The following is a 14,422-nucleotide window of genomic DNA, read 5'->3' as shown; positions in this document are numbered from 1 at the left end:
AGTATTAATAGTATCTGACAGAGGAAATTGCACTGTGATGCCTTTTCACAAGCATTATTTTTGTTACCACTAAATGATCACTAGAGAGAAGTTACACTGCCGTAGTTTGGATTGGTGTGTGAGGATTGCTTTTAGCTAACGAATGACATCCAGTTTTACCAGGCAGTTACCTAGTTGCCGAGTGTGTGAAACAATACCAGACCCCTACCATCACGGAACTCAACAGAAGAACGCTTTCCTTGTGCCTTTTTCATTGCCTGCTCCCACACGCAGCTGTTTTTTCTGCAGACACTTACAGACTCAGCTATAACTCAGTTCACCTGGGTAGGGCCACTGAAGCTGGAAGGAGCCCCGTGCTTGTGATCTGTGTCATCTGTTTGTCAGAGGCTTCGGCCTCCTGCTCACAGGGAGACGCCTGGCAGGTACCTTTGCTGCATCTGCATGCCTTATTTTGACATTTCGAAGCAAACTCTTAGGCATGTATAAATATCGCACGGGTTCCAATCTCTACTGACGGTTTATTTCTAGGTACGGCAAAGCCATTTGTTCCGCCCGGGCCTGGAGCGTCACCCCCTCGGCGGCCTAGCCTCATCGCCCCTCCCCCATTACGCGTTCTGGGGACAGGCGGCTATTTTTAGCACCCGAGGCGAACCTCCCCCTCTCCCTTCGGCCCAGCCGCCGCTCCGGCTGCCCTTTGCAGGCAATGGAAAAACCCAGCCGCTGTCGGGAGGCGCCCTTCGCCCGCGTCGCGCGCCCGCGCAGACCAGCTGTGGCCCGCACTGAGGAGACGCGAGCCGGAGGGGCCTGAGGGGGAGGAGGAGTCCCCGCCCACCCCCAGCCCTCTCAGGCGCAGGCTCCGCCCCTCCCCTCTCACCGCTCTCCCTCCCCTCCGCCGCTCTTGGGCGGGGCCTCTCGCCGTCGCTGGGTCCACCCCTCCCATTGGCGGGTATGGGGGGGGTTGCGCGCGCGTGACTGAGCGGCGCGTGACGTAGGAGGAAGAAGACGCCATTAGGGGGAGCGGGCCCGTTGGCCGCGGGGGGACGTTGTGGTTGTCGGTGTCTCTGTCCTCATCCCTTTCCTTCCGTTCCGGCGGTGCCTTTCCCCGCTCCCGCCCCGCGAGTCCCCGTCCCTGGTGGGCGGCGGCGCGGGCCGTTGATGTGAGGCGGAGGCGGCGGCGGGGCACGGAGCGGAGCGGATGGCGACGGGGTCCGGCGCGGCGGCCGGCGGCCGCAGCTTCTCCTTCAAGGTGGTGCTGCTCGGGGAGGGCTGCGTGGGGAAAACCTCCCTGGTGCTGCGCTACTGCGAGAACAAGTTCAACGACAAGCACATCACCACCCTGCAGGTGCGGGCCGGGCCGGGCCGGGGGCGGGGGGCCCTGCCCGCAGCTACGGGGACGGGGCTGGGGGAGGCGGGGTCCGCTGCTCCCCTTCCCTCGCGCGTTCACCGGGGTGCCCGGCCGGTGCCGGCCCCAGGGGCCCTGCGGCGCTTCCCCGCCCTGGGCCCGTGGAGCGGAGCTCCGTGAGCCCGCGGCAGGGCCTGGGTCTTGTTTGCCGGTTAACGGCGGGCGGAGGGACCGCTGCCGCTCTGGAAGGGGTGCCCGTCCCCTTCCGAGTTAGCTGGAAGCTAACGTTCTGGATCTTTTTACGCCTCAGACTTTAAGCTTTAAGTACCTGAAGGTCTCGTTTCTGTTCTGGGTACTGACTTCTTCACCATGAGGGTGGTGAGGCACTGGAACAGGCTGCACCGAGAAGCTGTGGCTGCCTCATCTCTGGAAGCGTTCAAGGCCAGGTTGGATGGGGGTTTCAGCAACCTGGTCTAGTGTAAGGTGTCCCTGCCCCTGGCAGGCGGGTTGGAACTAGATGATCATCAAGATCCATTCCAACCCAAACCATGCTATGATCCTACCCGTTGTTTTCAGTTACGTGTATGAGTGTCTTCATCTGAACCCTGGGTTGCAGAAGCATGGCTTGAAAGTAATGTTCTTGTAACCATTGGTAGTGGACTGATGACTGTTTCGTATGTGGTGCATCTCTGTCAATTATAGCCTTCCTCATGTTTCCAGATGCTGACACCTGAACTACCTAAGCACTACTATTTAAAGAGAACAGCTTTCACAAAATGGTTTATGAGATTAAGGCTTATGATTTAATAACAGGAAAGATTCTTAAGGCTTATTTGCTTATTATGCTGTCTCCCTGAATTTTGGCCTGATTCTCCGTACTACTGTCTGCTAATCTATAAAGAATGAAAAAGTGCTGTTCCACTTATGAAATGTGACAGGGTGTCTGCTTGAAAGTAACATTTTATTTCCATTACCTACTAGTGCTGAATAGTGTGTATGCCATGATATAAAATAAAATACTTGTATCATACATGGTCTCGGAAAACATGTTTTAAAGTTTGTGTTGTACGTGGTACGGGAAGGCCTTTGGGATGTCTCTGCTTAACCTTTTTATTTGCAGTTACACCAGGTGCACGGCATCTTTCTTAGCAGTTGTGGGCACGTATATGGAAGTGTGGTTTTAGCACTGTAATGTATACTGCTCTTAATACGTATTTTTTGTAAATAAAGAAACAAACCCTGCCACTATATGGGCCACTAGTGGGTTTAGAACTACTTAAGTTCTGTGAAATATGGAATAAATAGTAGGTGATGCCAAAAAAGAGCCTCAGGGTAGTTGTGTGCTATTCCCCCGCACCTGGGGGGGGGGGAAATTCTTGTGGGCTGACTATCTCTGCAGCATTTAATAGTGAAACTTTCCCTTAAACCCAAAGAAACGTTAGAGGCACGCTACAAACAATACAGGGAATGTCTCATAAACAGATACTGTTGCTCCATTTTTGCTAGAAAGAGCTAAAAAGATGATGTTTTAAACTTTGTTACCCTATGTTCATGCTCTGCTATTGGATGAACCTACTGGTAGGTTTACTAGGCATGGTGTGGTATTCATGGCAAGCTGATTGTAGCTCAGATTGCCATGTGGGTAACTGATATTTGCCACGCTGCAGAAATGACTAGTAGCTTGTAGGTGTCAGAGCCACAGTTGTGAATTTCACCTGCCATGTAGCATTGAGCGAATAGCCATTAAAAGAGCATTGAAATGATCATGTGTAGCTGAATTCTGATGTCCCATATAAAAAGAGTAGTGCTGAGTAGTTTGTCATGTCATCCAGCTCGGTGGGGTTTTTTGTTAATTGTGTTGTTTAAATCTGTAGTGGAAAACCTAAAATTAGAAGCAAAAAGTGTGTTGGAATGCAGCCTTGGATCACAGATGTCATAAAAAGGACCTTTAAATGGCTCCAAAATGTTGACAGTGAAATGTCTCTAAATGCTATGGCTTGAGAGCTTTTGGTTTTGATCATCTGGAGGGGGGTGTGCGCTTGTAGTGCGAGTGGAAGCATGTGCTAACACTTGATACTGAGATTTTGTTTCTCCACTGTGATTGGGTTTCCGGTTGCTACTTGTACTATTCAGCTGACTGCACTGTGTTTCTCAGTTCATTTGCTTTTCTGTTCTGAGCCTCCTTAGCCACATGTACATCTTATTGCTTGTAAAATACAATGTCAGTTGCTGATGGATCTTACTGTACATCATGTGCACTTGTTTTCATACCTCTTACAATTGTAGAAGAAAATTTTAGTAAGTTCTTCCACTAGCAAATTAAAACATCCCTTTAAAAGAAGATAAGGAGAAACTGGAATATCTGATTAAGCAATGAAGTGCCATTTTTGCAAAACATCCTGTGGGGTTGTTTTCAGATTAAAGGCTTAATCTTGTTAGGTGGCTTTGTTTCATGGCATGAGTTCGAAGTGTTACAGCAAATTACTTTTGTTCCAATAAAGCCAAAACTAGATAAATATTTAGGTCCTGATTCAGCAAAGGAGCCACAGTGATGAATCATATGAAAAGCTCACTAGTTACTGAGAGGAGAGGCTCTCCATCCACAGTCTCTGGCTTAGAAAAAAAGAAAGTATGGCATAGTTCCTGACAACAAAAAGGGTGGTGAGACTGTAGCCTTCTGGAAACTTTATTGTTGTTGGCTGGTGCTTCCTGCAGTGTGAGCTCGGTGATGGGAGAGCACAGAAAGTCTTTAAGTTGTTCAGTGTGAATCTTTTATCTAATGTATATCTACACTTTCCTATCTGAATTCCATCACTTGAGTATTGCTCTGTTGCGAAGCTACCCTGTGTACACCCAAATAGGAGAATTTCTTTTGTGCTAGTAACAGAAGGTTTTCAGTGAAAGGGAGCTGTTTCTGTTCTCTTCCTCCCCCCTCCCCCCTTCCCTAAATGCTAGGTTGAGGGAAATGTTGAACTGGAACTTCCTTATATTGAGATTAGGAGGCTGCTGGTGTGTGTTGCTGTAGTTATGTTAGCTTGAAGTCATGCACTTAAGACACTGATGACCTGCAAATTGAAATTAAGGTATCTACTGATTCACATCAGAAAACGTTTATCTAGAATTATGTGAAAAAGCTGATGCAGGAAAGGTAGGGGGTTTTGCAAGCAATGAATACAATTGATAACCTGTTGTCAGACCTGGTGGGACAGTTAGAATTAGTTCCCATTGATTGGAGTGTTGAGGTCAGTGCCTTTGTCTTGATAAAATAATTCTAAGTTATAAAGTCATATCAAGTGAACTGTGCTGGAATTAGTCCAATAATAAACCTGTCAAACTTTAAAAAAAAAATCAGGTAGACACTTTCTCTTAGTTAATTACTCAAGATAAATACAATTTCTGTTTACTAATCTCTCAAATGTGTGTAGGACTGCAAAATACCCAACCCAAGAGAGCCACTGATGTAGTGCTAGTTGTACTGTACAGATCCTGATTGCTTTGGTGGACTTGCATAACCTGGAAAAGCTGTCTGGGCTGTCTAGAATAGCTGAGAGGGGGGGAAACAATGCAGGGAGGTTCAGTGCTATGTGCAGTGTTTGTATGCCTGCCTGTCTTATGTCTGTTGAAGATGAAGTAGTCAAGGGGCAGGTGACATGCACCTGCTTTTATTCAGTGACTTTCAAGAGAACCTTTTCCAGCTGGGTCTTCCCTGTGTTCTGCTCAGGTGCCTTTATCAGCTCCTCACGAGGCCCAATGGATGTATGGAACAGCCATTAACAGAAAGACAAGATTTTCTACAGGCACATGAAGAGAATGGAGTTTTAGCTCTTATGATTGCATTATCCCTTTCTTCTAAGTGTATAAGTATTCTTCAGACCAGTCATAAGACACTGGAGTGAAAATACCAAAATTAGTAGCTTGCTTCAAAGACCTGTATTTGAGATGATGTATTTTTGAGTTAACTGTGATCCTATGCATTTGTGGGTTTTTGAAAGTCCTAGCAAAAATGAATTGCCACAGTAGTGAAAATAATATGGAAAGGAGTTACTGATTGTAAGTCAACTCACAGCTCAGACTTAAATCTGTAATACTCGATTTGGTAAGTTGTTGGGAGATTAGAAAAAATACTGAATCCTCTTCTATGTGTAATTACGTAGTACTCTCTAGACAACTGATTTCAAAGGATTTGGTGCTCTTAGCAGCTGACTGTTTTCCTAAACTAGGCTCCTAAAATACCTCAAAACTGTAGTTAAGGCTCTTCCTTCCATGTTGGGTTCCCCCTACATTTCTAAAACCTGTGTAGTCCTGCTGTTCACCTGATTATATTTTTTTTTTATGTCTAACCTCAGAATGAGTGAAGAATAGTAACCTTGCTCTTCCATGAGACAATGGAACTTGAAGGGGACGCGGGGGGTGTGTGTGGTTTGCATTTGGCATGTTTGCCACTGGCTGTAAAATGCACTTTACTGATGGTAAATACGCCAAACTTATCCATACCTATTAATTTAACAACAGAGCCTGTTAACAGCATTCTTCAAGTATATGAACACAATGAAGAAGAATGAAACATTTAATCTGTAGTATAGTATTGTCTGTTTCTTGCAGCATGCTCACAAAGCTGCCTGCTCATGACAAACCATGACTACTTCAAATACCAGGTTCCAGTCTTGTTACTGTGCAAGCTTTTTAGGCAGACTTGCTTGTAACCAAGATTATCTGATGCAGAATATTGTCTCTTTTTTGGCTAGGGGCCGAAGACTTTAGGTAGACTAAAACTTAATTAGTACAAATTCATCAAGTTTTAATGCAGAGAGCAAGTACAATTGCCATGGTCTCCTGTGATTTTTTTGTTTGTTTGTTTGTTCGCAGGAGACACTAAAAAGCCTTACTTGAATGTATGGGGCTTCTAATACTTGGGTATATAGGAAAGGAAACACTCTAGTCTCAGTGCTAAAAGGCTGTATTGCCGTCAAAAGCTGTAGTGACCTGAAGGGCAACCAAAACAAACCACATCACTGTGCTGAGAAAGCCCCCAAAACAGATGGGGAAGAGTTGTGGGCTCGCTTCAGCAAAAAAAGGGTAAAGATACAGACAAGAAAACTTGCAGAATTCTAGTGTATGGAGACTTTTAGTGATAAACTATTCTATTTCGTTCTAGTTGCTCACTAATAGGAAACTACTTTGCCTAATTCCTGCAAATTAAAATCCTGTTAGGCTGGTTCCTACTCAAACTTCATGTACTCTTGTGAAATGCTTCGAGTTCAGCTTAGACTTACCAGCGTTGTGAATTCAGGCACCTTCCACACAACTCTTATGCTTCCCAAATCATTCAAAAAAACAGCAAAAAGATGTAGTAAATGATTGGCTAAAGCCAAATTTATTTAGAATAGACTCCTGGCAAACTGTAGCGGAATGACTAACTGGCTTAGTATTTACTTGGCCTTCTGGCTTAAAGAGTATTTTGATCCAGAAATCTGTCTTTTATTGATTCAGATGTTTGTATTAGTAAATTAATTTGAAGTCAAATGAGACATTTGTGTGTAAAACTTAACTCTAATCTCTTTTGCTTTCCAGGCATCTTTTCTTACAAAGAAGCTAAATATTGGTGGGAAAAGAGTAAACCTTGCAATATGGGTAGGTTTACTTTCCTATATACCCTCCTCTAGCTAAATAGAATATTGTCCTGAAAAATTAGTTAGGTTTGCTAGAACTCAAATGTTAGACAGTCCTTAATAAAGTAAAATTCCAAAGTATTTGGGGTGTGTTGAAGCAGTGTTTGCTTTGTCTTAAATGCTAACAAGTGTATTTTAAATGCAGGATACAGCTGGTCAAGAGAGGTTTCATGCATTGGGGCCGATCTACTACAGGGATTCCAACGGTGCTATTCTAGTATATGATATTACAGATGAAGACTCTTTTCAAAAGGTACTGGGCAGATTCTTACCTCTATGCAAGATGTAAACTGATTGAAAGATAATCTGTGATATGAGTGTGTAAATGGGAATATGCTGTTTTCAGCCATAGCAATATATATTAGATCACAGAATCACAGAATGGTAGGGGTTGGAAGGGACCTCTGTGGGTCATCTAGTCCAACCCCCCTGCCGAAGTAGGGTCACCTACAGCAGGCTGCACAGGATCTTGTCCAGGCGGGTATTGAATATCTCCAGAGAAGGAGACTCCACAACCTCCCTGGGCAGCCTGTTCCAGTGCTCCGTCACCCTCAGAGGGAAGAAGTTCTTCCTCATGTTCAGACGGAACTTCCTGTGCCTCAGTTTGTGCCCATTGCCCCTTGTCCTGTCACTAGGCATTGTTGAAAAGAGCTTGGCCCCATCCTCCTGACACCCACCCTGCAGATATTTGGAGGCATTTATAAGGTCCCCTCGCAGCCTTCTCTTCTTCAGGCTGAACAAGCCCAGTTCCCTCAACCTCTCCTCGTAGGGGAGATGCTCCAGTCCCCTCACCATCCTTGTAGCCCTCCGCTGGACTCTCTCCAGTAGCTCTTCATCCTTCTTGAAGTGGGGAGCCCAGAACTGGACAGAGTACTCCAGATGAGGCCTCACCAGGGCAGTGTAGAGGGGAAGGAGAACCTCCCTCGTCCTGCTGGCCACACTCTTCTTGATGCACCCCAGGATCCCATTGGCTTTCTTGGCAGCCAGGGCACACTGCTGGCTCATGGTTAACCTGTCGTCCACCAGGACACCCAGATCCCTCTCCGCAGAGCTGCTCTCCAGCAGGTCCACCCCAAGCCTGTACTGGTGCATGAGGTTGTTCCTCCCCAGGTGCAGGACCCTGCACTTGCCCGTGTTGAACCTCATCAGGTTCCTCTCTGCCCAGCTTTCCAGCCTATCCAGGTCACGCTGAATGGCAGCACAGCCTTCTGGTGTATCTACCACACCTCCCAGTTTGGTGTCGTCAGCAAACTTGCTGAGGGTACATTCTAACTCTTCATCCAGGTCGTTGATGAAGAAGTTAAACAAGACTGGGCCCAGTACTGACCCCTGAGGGACACCACTTGTCACCAGCCTCCAACTAGACTCAGCGCCGCTGATGACAACCCTCTGAGTTCTGCCATTCAGCCAGTTCTCTATCCACTTCACCGACCACTCATCCAGCCACACTTCCTCAGCTTCCCCAGGAGGATATCATGGGAGACTGTGTCGAAAGCCTTGCTGAAGTCAAGGTAGACAACATCCACGGCTCTCCCTTCGTCTACCCAGCCAGTCATGCCATTGTAGAAAGCTATCAGATTGGTCAGGCATGATTTCCCCTTGGTGAATCCATGCTGACTACTCCTGATAACCTTCTTTTCTTCCACTTGCTTGTTGATGACCTCCAGGATAAGCTGCTCCATCACCTTTCCTGGGATGGAGGTGAGGCTGACCGGCCTGTAGTTCCCTGGGTCCTCCTTCTTGCCCTTTTTGAAGATTGGAGTGACATTGGCCTTTCTCCAGTCCTCGGGCACCTCTCCTGTCCTCCAGGACCTCTCAAAGATGATGGAGAGTGGCTCAGCAATGACATCCGCCAGCTCCCTCAGCACTCGTGGGTGCATTCCATCGGGGCCCATGGATTTGTGGACATCCAGATCGCTTAAGCGATCCCTCACACAGTTCTCCTCGACCAAGGGAAAGTCGTCCTCTTTGTAGGCTTCTTCTCTTACCTCCGGGGCCTAGATCTGCAAATTTAGATCATGTAATGGAAGTATATGCCTTATCAGTATTCTTTTGAAGGCTTTTTCAGTCTATTAAAGTTCTAGCAGCGTTACTCAAAGAACACCAGAGAACTAGATGTACCAGTTACCTGTGACAGGCTATAAACATAAACTAGTACTGTTGTTATAGTATGCAATACTGATCTCTACTATATAGGCCAAATTACTAAAAGATACTGAGTGACGTGACCTTTTACAGATCTGAGAATACTGAAATTGCAGTACATGATAGTGGAAACATTACTTTCTCAGTGATAATAGATATTTGGACTTCAAATCCTCATCAAAACCCGAAATTTGATGGCTAATTATTTCACAGCAGTATTAGTTGATCAGTCTGGGACAGGTGAGTTTTTTCCCACCCTGTGTCAAATCGATGCTATTGCTCTATAGGATGTTCCAGCTGAAAACTGGTGACACTCTTTCCTAAGTGAGTTTGTCTCTGATTAGCTTGTGGCAAAGCCAGTAGGGCTTCTGTGTAGAGGAGTAAGAAATCGTGGTTGTAAGGGCAAGGCTTGGATTAGCAGTGATAGAAATAGTATAAGGGTATAGTTCCATAACAGCTTAATGTAAATAGCCTGATGTAGGGCAAGTAAAGCACTTGTGGTAGCAGTTAAACTCGTCCCCCATCTGCAGAACTGTGATGTACTTGTGAGTACTACTTCAGCTTGTGCCTGTTCATGCTGAGCCTGTTTAGTAAAATTCTTTGATACCAAAACACTTAAATTCTCAGGAAGAAAAAAGGGAGGGTTAATTTGCAGAAGTTACTGCACAACTACCTCTGTGTCAAGTATCCTAACTATTTTTAGGTTCTTGAAGTGATTGCCTCTCTTCATGATTTAAATTCCCTTAAAGTAGCAGTCCCTAAGTCAGTGCAGTGATCCTACAACTTCAAAGCATGACAACAGACTTGATAATAGATACCTTACCGTGAGCTGATTCGACACTCTTGTCCCATCTGTTCACTCAGGAAACAAACATCTGTAATAATCTAACCTGAACAACTCAGTTCAGGTACCTGTACCTTTAAAGTACCATTTATGATCTGTCAGTAAGTGCCTGTTGATAAAAGATCTCATGCCTGACCTAAAGTGGCCAATGCAGTGAACTTGTGCTTTGGAGCGGGACTAACATGAGTGTGGTGAGTTATATTTCTGGAGTAATTGAAGCATTTTATTTAAGTAATTTGCTCTTAATTTCAACTGCAGACTAAAACATGCTGAAGAGCAGCCATGCATAGCTATCTGAAGAATATTTTGTCCATGTATGTTGCTCTAGACATGTTTGTTTCAAGTGTAAACAGTTAATGAAGGAAGTGGGTCCGTTCAGCAGTACCTGAGCTAGTAGTACATCAAGTGAAAATAAACTTACCTCTGTTCTTTTTTCCAGGTGAAAAACTGGGTTAAGGAATTAAGAAAAATGTTGGGAAATGAAATCTGTTTATGTATAGTAGGTAAGTCTTTTTTGACATCTGATTCTGATGACTGAATTGGAAATGTTTCTTTTGATTAATGGCATCTTCCAAACACTGCTTTGCCAGCTTGTACATGTGAAGGAGTAAAGCTTATGTTAATTTGATATTTAAAAATCAGTTGTAGCTAGAAGTTTCAGCAGATCACATTGAGGAAAACAAGAGCTGGTTTGGAAAAACAAGCTGTTTAATGACACCGTGTCAAAAGTGCATGGTACAGACACCTGCAGACTGTAGTTTGACAAAGAGAAACATGAACCTCAAATGTGCGTTATCCTTCTTGCAAGTACTCAGATGTCATGTTTTTTTACTGTTCTCAGTGGCATAGACTGGATGCTTGTCTGTTTTCATAATCAAGTGCATGGCACCTGGAATGAATCTTAAAGCTTGGGTATTTCCGTGCAAACAGAATGAAACAGAAGTACTGGGATTAGATTTAAAATCAAATCCAGTGGCTAAAACACTTTCAGGAGGATAGATTTATGGATATTCTACAAAAACTACCTCTGCAGCACAGATAAGTTGCCTAATAAATTACAAAAGAAAAGCAGAAGGCTGAATCAGTGGCTTATATGGAGGTATTTAGCCATCCTGATCTTTCTACGGAAGTAGAACTTCATCTTCGTTGCCTGTAAATGCTGGAGTGAAGGGTGATTCTTACATCACGTTGGTGTGCTCCCACTGGAGACCCGTGTGAGGGTCAGTCTTTACTGGGACAGCTTGTAAGAAAACGGTGGGGTACAGTGATTATATGACTCCTTGCTTTTGTGTGATTTTGGAGTACAAAGACTTGAAAGTTTTACTTATTTTCAACAGGTAACAAAATAGACTTGGAAAAAGAGAGACATGTTTCAGTTCAAGAAGCAGAAACGTAAGTCACACCAATTATTAATAGAAACAGTCATTGCAGAATTATGCTGGAGTATAAACTTGTGATGCTGTTAGCAACTGGCAGGCATAAGCCAGCAGTGTCTAGCTGGCTGCTGTGTTAAGTGTTCTGTTAGTATCCAAGTCCTGGAATGTCCTTACTAACCAAAGTGTAACTTGAGAGTTGCACATGATGAACGTCAACATTCGCAGTTTAAATGCATTTCTAGACATTGAGTTTTCTTTATTTCATCTGGTGGTTTTCATGAGTCACGGCAGTTTTAACGACGTAATTCCCTTTTTACATTAAATCAGCATGTGTACATTAACTCTGAACTCGGAATAAACCTCTTGTGATAATCTTTTTGCTTCATGTAAAGTGGCTTAGAAAGATGGAGTTCTTCAGTACAGTGAAGTTCTGCATCTGTATTCCTACAGGTATGCTGAATCTGTTGGAGCAAAACATTATCACACTTCAGCTAAACAGAACAAAGGAATTGAAGAACTGTTTCTTGACCTTTGTAAAAGTAGGTATTATCTAGTTTGTTGGCAGAGAGCTCATTCACAAAATGCTCAAGGCTTCAGAATGCTTAAAACCATATAGAAAAGCTTTAATGTAAACTATTACTAACAACTGCCCTCATCCGAGTCTACTTCAAGCCACCCGTGTATTGTAACAGCTATGGGAGCTTGGTGTGTGGATGCTTACAATACTGCAAATTCATGCTGTACTCCCAAAATGTCTTTTTGTCGGAGCACTGACTGTTTCATTCCACATGCGTAAATACTAACTTCAAATTAAACTTCATGTGACTGGTCTCACTATAGCCTGCTTCAAACCCTCTGTATCAACCTCTTAAAATTTCTCCAATGATGTCAATTACAAATCATGAAGTTGTGATGATGCAAATTCTACACAGCAGTAAGATCATGGAATGTAGGATAAAAACATTGTAATACAGGGAAGTTATCCTATTCATTGTGTTCTTACAATACAAGAATTTAAGCAAAACTTCACCAGCATGTCTGAAGAGTAGGCTGGGGTTTTTTGGGGGGTGGGGTGGTATATGTGTTGTGTATGGGGTTTCTTGTTTGTTTTCTTTTAATAGAATATTCTTGATATGGGTGGGAAAATCTAGCTTTTGAAGTCACTAACTACAGAACATCTGAGCAGCAGGAGCTGCTGGATGCTTGGTGAGTTAGGAAGAAGATTTAAGTGTGCTTTTGCAGCTATGCCATGTGATACCCGAGTACTTCTGCATAATAAATAGGAGAACCAGTCTTGCTGAACTTTGTGCATGTAACTCGAATAGATTAAGATCTCAGTCTTGTGTAGAAATGCAGTGGAATGTCATCTAAACATTTCTTTCTTTACAGGAATGATAGAAACTGCTCAAGTGGATGAAAGAGCAAGAGGCAATGGTTCCAGTCAGTCAGGAACAGCAAGGCGAGGTGTACAGATCATTGATGATGAGCCACAAGTACAGAGCAGTGGAGGGTGCTGTTCTTCCGGATAATTATAAAACTGTGCATCACTGCCCTCTCAGTATGAAGACTGCCATATTCCAAGTTGCGCATTCTCTACCAATGGAGTAATAGAATTAACAGGATTTAAAAATAATCACATGTAACACTGCAGAGACCTTAAGTGCTAAACTAGTGGCGTCTGTGACCAGAGAATTGGCATTTTCTACAGTGGTTAACAAAGCAATTACCAATGGCCTTTTTACATATTTTTCTTTAATGAGGAATAATATGCATGTAGAAAAGACCTACTTAAAGGCTTCATTTGTATTCTTTTAAATCAGATCATTATTTAATAACTTATATACATTGTTGTTGGAATGGTATACGTTTTTGCAGCTCTTTGTATTTTGTGGTAGATTGAATTGTATCACTTCTAAAATGCAACCTGATTTTTTTTTTTTAATTAGCAGATATCTGAAGTAATATTTTTGCGGGCCCTCTACAAGCCTATAACTGTCAACTACTTTGATATATTCTGTTCATCCTGTATGCCAAGCTGGTAAAATACATTGTAAATTACATATTAAATATTTTATCTGCTTTTACAATTGCAGGTGCAGAACTATGTACATCAGTCTTGTCAGTGATTGTGAAGTGAATAAGTCAGTGAAAGCTGCAAGCTTTACATGTGTACTGTTGAATTGCTCATTCTATTCCCCCTACATGAAAAGAGCTTTTTTTTTTTTGGGACATTAATAGCTACAGCATTTTTTCTAAGCCTTTTCTGGTAAGCAGCGGTATTTGTAGTTACCCCCTTAGTGGGAAGGGAATGCTTCCTTAGACTGCTGTTTAACATTGAGGTGTCTGACTCCCAGCTAAAACAGTTGACGCATGCATATATCTTGCCTCTGCAGCTACTTTGGCCTCTCAGAATATCCCCAGAAGGTCAAAGCAACTTCAGCCCTTGCTATCTGGTATCCAGTAAACCAGATGTGTGGGAAACTGTTAAGCTGCGTTAATATATTTGTGTCCCAAGACAGCATTATGAACTATTAATGAGCATATTTTCCACCCCGACCCCGTATTGCAGGACTTGAGTGAAGAAATGAACTGGCACTAACTAGAACTGCTTCTGATTTGGAGTGATGAAGTGGAAGACAAGAAACTTATCGGATGTAATAGTAACTTTGGGGCTACTAGACAGAACTGAACTTACTCCTGACTTGCTCTTTCTCTTGTAAAGTGTTTTGAAGCCCACTTAAGTTTTGGGAGGAGGGTTTTTGGAAACAAAGTGTATAAACTACTATCACAAAGGAACACAAATGGTGGTAGTGGAAAGTTTGAAATGTTTTGTGCTCTGACTTTTTTTTACTTAAGTTGTCATGCTTGGAAAAATAGTAAAGGTGATGTCTATGACAAAATAGAATATTCCTTGGCCTTCCTTTTTCTGAAGGGTAGAATTAGTAATGCATATGAATGCATTGAATGGTGTGGGTATGTTCCAGTGCACAAAAGCAATAGTTAGTAACTCGTCAGTCTGTGCCAGAGAAGTGTACTGTCTTCAATC

At 43.5% G+C, this 14,422-nt stretch overlaps 1 protein-coding gene across 1 annotated transcript; it reads left to right on the top strand.

The window, feature by feature from the left end:
* Positions 1 to 976: 976 nt before the first annotated feature.
* On the top strand, positions 977 to 13,463 carry RAB21 (RAB21, member RAS oncogene family). Its single transcript, XM_075427694.1, has 7 exons — positions 977 to 1,342; positions 6,914 to 6,973; positions 7,157 to 7,264; positions 10,440 to 10,503; positions 11,338 to 11,392; positions 11,827 to 11,915; positions 12,766 to 13,463. Exons 1-7 carry the CDS (start codon positions 1,196 to 1,198, stop codon positions 12,903 to 12,905), a joined length of 663 nt encoding a protein of 220 aa, XP_075283809.1. The 5' UTR covers positions 977 to 1,195; the 3' UTR covers positions 12,906 to 13,463.
* The last annotated feature ends 959 nt before the right edge of the window (positions 13,464 to 14,422 follow it).

Source organism: Opisthocomus hoazin, chromosome 8 (genome assembly GCF_030867145.1).
Source record: "Opisthocomus hoazin isolate bOpiHoa1 chromosome 8, bOpiHoa1.hap1, whole genome shotgun sequence".
NCBI lineage: Eukaryota > Metazoa > Chordata > Aves > Opisthocomiformes > Opisthocomidae > Opisthocomus > Opisthocomus hoazin.
The sequence above is the reverse complement of the archived record's forward strand: the minus strand, read 5'-3'. Positions and strand labels throughout refer to the sequence as shown.